Raw genomic sequence first — 11,361 nt, 5'->3', positions numbered from 1 at the left:
GGTAGAGCTAATTTTATATACTGATGGGCTGCTTAATCTATAATATGTGTTGATTATACTTTGTATTAATCTGAATCTGTAAAGTAACTAGTAACGATAATAAAGGCCTCTGAAATGTAGTAGAGTATAGGTATAAAGTGGGATTAAAAAAGTACCTCAAAATCATGGGTTAAGCAGTCTGTCTCTGTGGAAAAAGCTACAAGTACCTGTGACTGATGCATATCATTTGATTATTATTACTCATTAATTAATGTAAAAGCAGGATTTTACTGTAGTAGTTGGTGGAGTTCATTGTGAACGATTTAGTATAGGACTGCAACCAATGATTGTTTTCATTAGGGATTAATCTGCCGACTATTTTTTCCATTAAATCGATTGATTGGTTTGTAAATAATTCATAAAATAGTGAGCAATGCCGTCACAATTACTCAGAGATCAAAGTGACACCAACGTTTGTTACGTCCAACCAACAGCCCAAACCTCAAAATGATTAGAAATAAACTGAAATCATTCAAAAGCAAAGCAGCAAGTCCTCTGATTTGTGAAACTGTAAACATCTTAATTTGTAAAGTAATAAATAATTTAAGCCGTCAAATAATTGTAGTGGAGTACAATATTTCCCTCTGAATTGTACTGTAGTAGAAGTAGAAATACACAGATAGTAATGTAACCATGCAAGAACTAAACATTTTGATATCCTTGAGCGAAGACATTCGGTCATTAATCTCCAGTGAGTTCAAGGATTCAGCTATCTTAACATCAATAAACACACTAAAGCCACTGCATTAAATCAACACCAGCGTTTTATTTTTTTCTCCAAAAGCATGTAAAAAACAAAAAGAAAGAAAATGCACAAAATGATTGTGTAGAAAGGGTGGGGGGGGCGCTTACATTTCAAAATGTTACACTTCCATACCACAACTAAGCAACAGAGAGAGAGAGAAGGGAGAATAGAGGAGAACGACTGAAAACACAGTTCAAGCGTCCTTTGCTGTAAGGCCACCTCAATCCACAGGTCATGTCTGTACAGAATACATTTTTCAAAGATGCATACACTTAAGACGTCTCGATGACAACAGCGTTGAAAAGTAAGTCCACGTCAAGATAAGCACAAAAAATGAAATGACTCACACGTTTGAACATTTCCGACATTACACTGCAATCATTCACCCGAGCCTCTCGGCACCAGCGTCTAGCGTACCTCGTCTGCTCCCGTTTCACTTACAAGATGCAATTCACAGATTCTGCAGCTGTACCTTGGCGAACTGCTAACGGAGAAGGACAAAGACAGCACTTCTTGATACAATACTCTTGATTTTAAAGCATATTTCTCAGGGATTTAGAGGATGATTTTGAAATTTAAAAAAAAAAAGGAAAAAAAATATACAATGTACACAGAGTTAGAATTATTTTTTTGTGGATAAAAAGTGGTTAGATAGGAAAAAATGTCTGCTGGTTGAGTAAAGTAATCCTATGTTAAAGAGTGGGGCTCTAAACTAAGCAGGTCTTGTTTTGAAAAGGCATAATCAGGAGATGTCTTTGTTGGGATCTGTGCACTCAAAAGGACTTGTTTGATAAGTTCAGCTATTTGTATTCTAAGGCTTCTCTTTTTAAAAAAAAGTAGCACTTATCCATCTGTTCAAGTGTAGCTTTCTCTTCTGCTCAGAGTCACAGTAAACCTTTGTGTCATTCAAGTGTCAGTCAAGTGCCAGTGGTATTCAGACATTTACTAAAACGGGATATTTGAATGGCTTTAGACTCATTCTTTGAAGAGAATAAAATATAGATGTGGAGATATTGTCTTAGGTGTTGGAATAAAACAACAGAAAAGTGTCTGGAGTGCAGTATCTGCACTGCGGACCGAGGCAACGAATTCAAAAACTTTGAATAAAAGGCTATGTTGAGTTCAGGGGCGACTCGCTTTTTCTTTCTCTCACACTAAACACGACTGTCACATTTTGTCCAGCAGGGGGTGCTCTGCACCGTTTTTTTTTTTTTGCATGCAGCATGCAGGAGCACAACGGGACCAATACAGTGACAAACCCTCCCTCAGCCAACCTGCTGTAAGTTCAATATTAATAAGAAATAGGTCCAGGTGCTAAGATGCATTTAGCTAATAAGACAGGAGATGAGAATAAGAAGGCATTCATGTCTAAAGGAAACCTGTCCACGCTTACGGGATGGGACTGGGGGGGGATGGATATTCAAGACACTGTGATTAGATCTGTCTACGTCCTGCCCCCCCCCAAAAAAAGACTGTCCAGCTATATGAACACTCAAATACAGCAGGGGAAAAAAAAAAATCACCACAAGACGACCAACAACTGACAAAAGCGTGAAATGACGAAGGAACACAGTTGTGTGGTTTCCTGCAAGGCTCGAGCTACGTCCATCACAGAAATGTAATTATCAATTTAACCAACAGCTCCCTCTTGAGGTGTTTCATCCGACGGAGCGAGGGGGGGGGGGGTGTTAACGGACAAGGCCTCAGGTTCCCTGTGTTTATCTCATCTGGTGATCATGTGTGGTCATATGTGCAAAGACTAGAGTACAGTACGGTGGGGAATGTTCACTAATCACAAACTACAGCTCTACGTACGGATAGTATACAAAACACAATCTGAGGATTTCATTAAAATTTCAACCATCAATAAAAGCCCGGAGGTATCCACTTATGCCGAGACATCAAATCCAAACTCAAAGTGCTTCTAAAAACCTTTAAAAAGTGAGTCGCTATGCATCAAATGAAAACGAGTCATTCACAACACAAACAGATCAATACAGTCATAAGATAAGGCTATTAAGACCCAGTCATCCCAACATGCAAGGATACGACTCACAGTGGTCAATAAAACAGGAACACACCGTGGGATGAAGCGGACAATAATTAAACGAAACACAAAAATAAAAACACGAGAGGTGAGCTGTTGCTGATGTGTGCCGTTGTGTTTTTTTTTTTTACAGTACTCTGTACCCTGTTTGTTCCTCAAATATACGAAACCTAACAAACAGCAAAGTCACAATACTGAGGACTGTTATTTTGATGTGTGTTATTTTGCTAGAGTGAGTGAGACGATGTAATGTTATCTCTTAAATCCTGAGTGTATGCTCTACTGACAAACACGGATGCTCAGTAACCCCTCTGATATGTGTGCCTGAGCATACGGTTTACTTATTTAACACAAATAAAAGGGTGCAAATTATTAAAAAGAATCAAAAAGAAAAACTGACTATATTACTATTATTATTATTATTACACTCGCCATACCAGAGAAGGCTTTTGGTCACGCTCAACTACCAATTCCAAACAGGAAATTGGAAAATAAAATGAAGAAAATACAGATATCAATTAAATTGAACCCAAAATATATCCACAAAAATCATATTTGTTTTGTAAGTGGTATGGATCATGACTGGCCAGTCATTTCCACGCTGTTTGTTTGTGCATGCATCTGTTCTGATGGCGTTTAAATAGCGAGTGAGCGCGTGGGAGATTAAAACAGTGCCTCAGCATATGAGGCGCGTGTTCGTCGTGATGTGTCGGAGGTGTTAGGAGGAGGAAAAGAAAGAGGCATGGCTGGGATGGGACACGGACGGGATTATGCCGTCTTCGTTATATTCTCTGACTCCTTGGAGGCCCAGAGCTCTTTGTGCTGTTTGCGCCCGAAGCCCTCGTCGTAGTTGCCTTTGCTTTTGAACAGCTGCTGAAAGTGGGGTTTACAGTAAAATTCACCTTGAAGAGCTGCAAAGGTGCCAAGGCTGCAGGTGGGAGAGAGAGAGAGAGAGAGAGAGAGAGAGAGAGAGAGAGAGAGAGGAATGAAGCAGTTATATACAAACCAAAAAGGAGAAAGTCAAGTACACACAGAGGAAAACAATGCAGATCATCACCTGAGTTTGGCGTTGCAGTGCTTGCAGCAGAAGCATGATGAATGGAAGACCAAGTTGTTGGCAACCAATCTCTCCATCGGGTAGACCGTTTTCTCACATGATGTACACACTTCCTTTTGGGTCTTAAAGCTGAAGGACTGAGCACATGAACATACAGGTTTGTTACCGAGGGCCATGATCCTCCGAGATGAAAGCTGGCGTTTACAAAAAGACACAAAAAAAAAAAATGCAGGAAAAGACGTCCTTTGGTCTTTGTTGAGATCTAAAGGACGAGAAAGAAAAGACATATTCACCTTAGATCGCTGGACAGGTTTCTCTTCAGTGGTGTTCCTGGTGTCCTGGATAAGAAAAGAAAAGAACTTTTAAACAATGTGTATGTCACATGTGTATAATGACTCCTGTTGTGCTCTAAATTGGCAACAACAGATATTCGGTGAAATCACAGTCGAGTCCTTTGAGATTACAAGCAACTGACATCACACGGGTGGAAGAATGTGTTCTTCACTGTCCTCTTATTACCTTTACCAGTGTGTTGTATCGTCAAGCCCATCTCTCCTCCCCCCCTCCCCCCACCCTCTTTCTATTTGCTCCATCTGTCTCTTTGCACCCCTGGGAGAGGATCAGGTGCCTTCTGTCTGCTCATGTGAGCCGAGCTGTGGGGCGCTCTGCATGGGGCCGCCCTCAACATAGCGGAACAGCCTCAGAACCCGACATCCAGTTAGGAAACTTCACAAGGAAATATCACACCGAGTCTCTTACAAATGGTGGGAGATTACAACACGACAGTCTTCCTCTTTCTTAATGTAATGAGGCATTTCTTGCACAATTTTGTAGGTGTAGTCTTTAATTATTTTAACATATGTCACCACATTTCCCTCTGGAGGAATTGAAAGACTACCCCCCCCCCCCCCCCCCCCCTCCCCCCGAGGCGCTCCGATGGTTGCGGTTGTACCATCTCAAGCCAGAGGAAGTTGCTCAGTAGTAATGACTGTATCTGCCTACTCGAGTGCACAGCAACGAGCGCGGCGGGCCACATCTTTAAGCAGCGCTAACAGGTAGTTCAAGCGGATAATTATCAGACAGAGAGACATTCAGACGGTTACACAGTAACTGCCACGGGGGGGGAAAAAAAGCGAGTGTGCGGGGAAGAAGGGCAGCCTCTGTTTAGGCGAGGGGGGAAAAGTCCACTGCAGACTTTGCTAAAGCCCCGTTATGTAAGGCAGTTTGGCTGGAGCTGGAGGAAGTGGTGGAGGTAGAGTGGGGGGGGGGGGTGTCAGAGTTGCAAAGAGAAGGAGATCTTTGGCATCATAAGGGAACTGCTGATTCTCACTTTTTTTTCCAGGTCCATTACTCTTTGACTTGCAAAATATCTTGCTTTGTAGACAGAATACACCAAGAGACCACCACAGTGATGGAAATGACTGGAAATGGTGAATGTGCAGACATCTTCCTCATAAAGAGGTTGAGATAAAGTGTGTTTCACTTCTTTCTTTTTTTTTACTTGGAAGAAATGTAATCACAGTATCTGTAATTAGGATATCTATATGTAACGTCGTACATTTCCCAGACAATGACAGAGAAGCTGGGTGTCTGTTTTGGCTAGTTTAGCTAATTTACTTCTACTTCATAATGAGCAAAAAACTATGTCGCCGATTGGTGTGTGTGTATATTCAGGCCTGTATCCGAAACTTTTGTTTAACTTGCCATGAAAAATGACATTCAAAAGAAGAGTATCGTATGAATACATTGGAGCTCAGTGTACAGATATCCTCTGTTCAGTGTGTATTAAGCACACGACTAATGCTGACAAAGATGTATACAAATGCATACAAAGAATAACACAACCAGAGATCAGTTGACAAATGCATATCGTCTCAAGCTATATGGATACTTTCACCCTTTTAATTTCATGCAGCACTTAACAACAGAGCAGGAAAAAGCAGCGAGGCTGTTTTCTGCACTTACGAGAACCGCATGACGTGCTTTTGAAGCGATGGGCTCATTAAGTGAGGCCATGCAGCTTCCTGTCGATGCAATCACATCCCAACCGTCTCCTCTCCGTCCCCGACTCCTCTTGAGCTCAGTTCAATGTGCTGAGGCTAAGCTAGCAGGCTTGCTCACACGTTGCCGGTTAGACTGCATGCAAGACCACTTCCTGTTGCAGCAGCAGGAGCCGACATGGTTTTGATCTCCTCAACGTTATCTAACACTTTGAATGTGTAAGGTTCTCACAGAACATTTGTAGGAGAGGTTTGTGTCAGCGGGAGGCTGTGAGAACAGTAAAATCAGGTAAATATAGGCTTCATTTGTGCATGTGAAATCATGAACTTAATGCAGCCAAATAAGGAAAGCTGATCTGAGTGAAGGCAAAGTATCGCCAGTGTTGTTTTTTCCTTTTTTTTGTGGCAAAAACAACGCAGCAAGATTAGTTACCATGTTAGGGGGTAGGCATGCATTACGAACATCCACAGGCCTCCCGGAAGAATTCAGATTAGCTTGTGCCATCTTGTCTTCTTTTACCTTATATGTGCATGAGTCTCTCAATTGCCACCAATCAGCTCGAATGTGGCAGGAAGTTGATGCGACACATCTGGCTTCCTCCGTCTTGCAGAGTCCCAATGGGGGAAGCAGCTGAAGTCCTCCCTGACTCTCATCCCAAGAAATGACAGATGCTGACGACTACCAGTTCTGTACGGATGCTTTAGCTGCAGAGTGAATAAACTACAAGAGATTTATGATCTCTTGTTCAGAAGGCACACAACTCACAGATTAGCTCTCGAGTCCTGACTGGCTCATAAAAGAGAAAAAGGAGAACCAAATACGTGAAGGGGCTGGAAATGACCAGAGAACAAGGTGTTCAATGTAAACGTAAATAAAGAGGGTTTGTCGTGTAGTTAATTAGATATCTGCTCAGCCAAACACTGTTTCAACTGTGAAGCAATTTGACATACCAGTGTGCGAGAAGCCGGAGCCAGCTGGAGAGTTGTGTCTTTCCGAAAACAAAGAACACTTTCACACAAGTGGTGAAATCTTCTCGCGACAAAAGTTACCAACTCTTTACATCACAGCGCAGATCCCTCGCTTAAATCCCTCCACTTCCTACCACCTCACTTTCCGGCGTCTTTGCTCGCTCCGCGGCCATCTTTGAACTCCGCCGTCATTTTGATCTCAACTACACACCTTTCACAGCTGGTGAACAGCTATTCCTTGAAGGAGAACTTGTCCCTTAGTGAGCTTGAAGGACGAGTTTGGGTTTAACCTTTTTCGTGTCAAACATTCACAGCATTACTGTCACAAATCCCACTGCCTTCTGCCCCCCGGAGGCCGCAGACCACCCACATGACCGGGGAGCTAAATGTCAATAGGATGTAGTTTAGAAAGCAACCTCAAACATAATGTATGCAAGTCCAAACCAGTACAAACCAGAGCCGTCACTGTTTAGAGAGCTATCTGCTGACGTAAATCACAGCCATTTATAACCGTTACAACAACTCTCAAGAATATTACGAGGGCGAAAGGTCAACATGTTCACGAAGAGTTCAAATGGGAAGAAGTAACTCCTCTTTTTCTGTTCCCAGTGCTGATGGACACAAGACAATTGGACAGATCTTCCCTGCTTCATCACTCCATCATCTCTGAATTCACACTGTGGTGCAGCATTCACTGCAGCAGGCCCGTAGAAGGGCAGGCCCGCGCTATGTTAACAAATGTCTTATGTCATTAATCCAAAACGAGGCTCCCACTCTGTCTCTCGTCCCTTATTTTTATTTTTACGTCTGCAGGTCAGACGTACAGGCTCGCCTTGACAGCAGCTTTCCATCAATAACTCTGTTACATGAAGAGAAAAAACTCAAGTATTAGCTGAGGTTTTGACACTTGACTGGCTGTGGAACTGATGAAAGGTGGATGAAACATCCTTCAGAGTGCAGATGGAGGTTCACACCGGTCTGCAGAGTGATCACATCGTCGGGGCATTTGATCATCCACTAGTTCTCTTCCCTTTTTCAGCTTCCTGTATGTGACGGGGCACTTTTCTCTGCTTGGAGGTACAGGGCATTGAGTGTCTGCATGTCTCGTTAGTCAGCTGACACCGGGCAGACACTTTGTTTTTTCACTTCCCGTCTGGGGGGGCTGTATAGATCCGGATAAAACCGTTTAAGTGATATATCTAAATGTGTGCTTATGTTTATGTCTGGAAAGTGCTTCAAAACGGCTCAACTTCAAATGTCCAGTCAACACTATAAATATATTCAGATTATTATAGAAAACAGAGAGAAGCAGCTTCATCAATTAGTAGTCAGCAACTCAGAGAACCTTAAGTTCTGTCTAACTTTGCTAAAGAAGAAAGCCCTCCTCACACCGTGTGAAAAGAAGCTGCCCGAGGGCACAATTAAAACTACTTAGGTCCTCTCTCCATCATTTGTGTCAGAGATCTACCTAATACACCAATTAAAACATCTCGTAAAATCACATACTAATAATAAAGTCAGAAAGCCAAATAAAACGTTTATTCCAAAAGATTTTGGAATAAACTATTTTTCTTAAACCACAATGTGGTTCAAACCTGTAATGTTCATAAAAACGAATGGCTGGTGCCGCTATGCTGCAGCAGCTGCTCTGTTTACATTTTCGTCTTAAAATTGCAAAGAAGAAAACCAGTGAAAGAATGTGTTGAAGACGTGGAGCCTGTGTTGACTTGAGAAAGCGAGGCTGCTGCTGCCGAAGGAAGAGAAGAAACAGCCTCAAGTGCTACTTCTGATCAGAAGTTATCACACGCTGGAGAACAGGGGGAGACATTTCACAACCAAATGCTCCTCCAGGACTGGAATTCAGGGAAACATGCCCCGTCCCGCCTTCAAATTTTTTTTTTTTTAAAAATGCACATGCAAATATTTGCTTTGCGATCAAACAAAATTTACATCACACAGTGAAGGCCGCTCAACTGCGAGCTCAGACGTTGTCGACAAGGGACTCGACGTTTTAGACTTGTTTTCCTCCACCAAAGTCCTCCTTAAGTAGTTAGTTCCCAAAGATCAAAAGCAGATCATTGAAGTCACAAGTGAGTCGATTCCCACTGAGCTCTGCAGACTTCAAAATGTGGCTCCTCGGGTGGCTGCTGTTGACAAATGACACTGACGGGAAACCCTACACGTCGAGTCTCTCTAACCGGTCTGCCCTGAGGTCCTTTCAGAACCAGATAGCCTGCATTAGAGCAGCGCTGAAAGCCACAGGGATGCTTTGCAATGTGAGAAGGTGCTTGTTGTTGCTGAAACTATTCACACAAATGATTTCAAGCAGCAGAGAGCTGCCGATACAAACATAATGCCAACAAATAGTATCACTGAAAAGCCTTTAATCCCACAGAGAGACCTCTACACCTTTTAGAGGCCTGAGATAAGCTTTATGTTCCTTTTGCTCACACCAACACCCGGACTATAGTTTTCATTTTCAAAGTAACGCCTGACTGTGATACAGTAAATGAATGGAACAGTTAAAACTATTAGTCTGACCGTTTTTAGCCTGCTGGCGACCCATTTAATACTGTTCTGCACATCTGACAGCAGGGAAAACAACATATGGCTCTTCTGACATGCCCAACAAATCAGGTTTGTGTGCCGTTAATGGTTACTGTTTGACAAAAGAGCATATGGTCAAACAAAGTGAATGGTATTAGTCCTCGCTGCTGCTTTGTCTGACGTGCTTTGTCTAAATCTGCATGATTTGTTTATTTCTTTTCTCTCTTAAATCCACCAGAATACTGACGTAAAGCAGCCGGCAGAGCAGCGTGTCAATCTGTGCCGTCAACTCTGACTAAAACTACAGTCAGCCAGACTCACACTGACAGTGGCAGGAAATGAAAATGACCGTATACTTACTTAAGCCTTCCCGCCATATGCCAGGGCTATAATGACAGGCTGTTTGTGAATGTGGTTCCCTGGATGGATACAAAGTGGTTTTACCAGACCTCAGAGCAGTTTGTAAACGACTCAACAACACTAACACAGGCAACCGATTTGTATCAAAGAGGGAAACACGTGTTTTCTTACATGGGTTTTAAAATATAATGATGAGGTTTATTCCACTCTCTCATCCATTTGGTGTTAATCAGACGCTCAGCTGTAGGCGAGTTCATAAGCAGTATACCAGCACCTTATCCTGGGATAAAACCTGGATACGTTTTGGGGGAAACCTGCATATGCTAGCTGGAGGATCTGTGGCATGTAAAGACCTCGTTAAGGTTTCTGATCAGTGTGAACAAAGAGGAGTGGTTATCGTTAGTTATGACCATGTAGCTATATGGTGATGGGAATAACCAGGATTCGCCATTTTCTCTCTAAAATGTTATATCGAAAATACAATTTAAAACCAGGATACAAATGTGAATGTCTCAATAACATAAATTTGGGTAAATCTTATGACCAGAGGGGTGCTGTAAACTTCCCACCTCCACCATAGATAGAATTTAAACCAATTTAAATGAATACAAAAATGTGGTTTCCACTTTAGTTTAAATGTGTCAATGTTCTTGAGGGCGCGTGGTGTTAAATCCCTATTACAGACTAATTCACTGTCTGTACTTGCTGTACTAAAGACCTTAATGCAACACTGGGGAGGTTGGAGCCTGTTACAACATGCATTTACAACAACAATAAAAACACACTAATCTGCTCCGGATTGGAATTTGAACTGCTGGTCGAACAAAACAAAAACATAAAAAAATAACGGAACATAATATAAAACCACAGATCAATTTACAATCCGGCTAATAGGGGAGGGCAATTAAATCAATTATCTGTTATACATATGGCTACACAAATTAGATGGAGTATTTTTTTTTTTGTTAAATGTATGATTGAGTGAGTTTAAATCCTCTTTGATGTTAATTAGCCAGCAAGCTAGCTAACTAACAGACGTTAAAACACTGCTAGCTCCAGAGGAACACGACGGGGCGTTTAAATTATCCTCAAATTCAACACAAAAGCCTGCTTTGATACAACCAATATCTAAATAGTGCATTTACACACAACAATAAGACCACATACAACCGACCGGCTCCCGGTTAGCTAGCCCCGTTAGCCGGTGGACGGACATCATCACCTCACCTCATCACACACACAAAAAGAAGAGAGAGGAGAGGAGAGGAGGGAGGCTGCAGACTAACAGACGATTAAAACACACTCTCACCATCTGTGCTTCTTGTCTGCGACACGCTGGCCGATAAACGTCTGTTCACTCAGAGGCTGGAGGTTGATATATTTGCTCTCTCATTCAGGTTTTCGAGGTTTTTGTTGTAGACGTTTTGTCCCCTAACCCGGTGAGTTTCTACCCTCCGCTTCGCCTCACGTCTCCGTTTTCAACAGAACGGTTTTTTTTCTTCTCCCCGGCAGGATGTCGCGCGCTATTGGTTCTCATCTGCTCATGGCGCATTCAGGGTCTGTCGGACAAATGACAACTAATAGTGGAAACAAGGAT

The 11,361-nt window shown here is 42.3% G+C and overlaps 1 protein-coding gene across 1 annotated transcript; it reads right to left on the bottom strand.

Moving 5' to 3' along the window:
• Positions 1-785: 785 nt before the first annotated feature.
• limd2 (LIM domain containing 2) lies at positions 786-11,258 on the bottom strand. Its single transcript, XM_076085774.1, has 4 exons — positions 11,074-11,258; positions 4,182-4,226; positions 3,889-4,025; positions 786-3,759 (listed from the first exon to the last, which is right to left on the bottom strand). Exons 1-4 carry the CDS (start codon positions 11,074-11,076, stop codon positions 3,600-3,602), a joined length of 345 nt encoding a protein of 114 aa, XP_075941889.1. The 5' UTR covers positions 11,077-11,258; the 3' UTR covers positions 786-3,599.
• Positions 11,259-11,361: the final 103 nt, after the last annotated feature.

The sequence above is a fragment of the Anarhichas minor genome, unplaced genomic scaffold, assembly GCF_050575085.1.
Source record: "Anarhichas minor isolate MPS153535 unplaced genomic scaffold, ASM5057508v1 ptg000007l, whole genome shotgun sequence".
Taxonomy (NCBI): Eukaryota; Metazoa; Chordata; class Actinopteri; order Perciformes; family Anarhichadidae; genus Anarhichas; species Anarhichas minor.
This window is presented reverse-complemented; position numbering and strand designations above follow the sequence as displayed.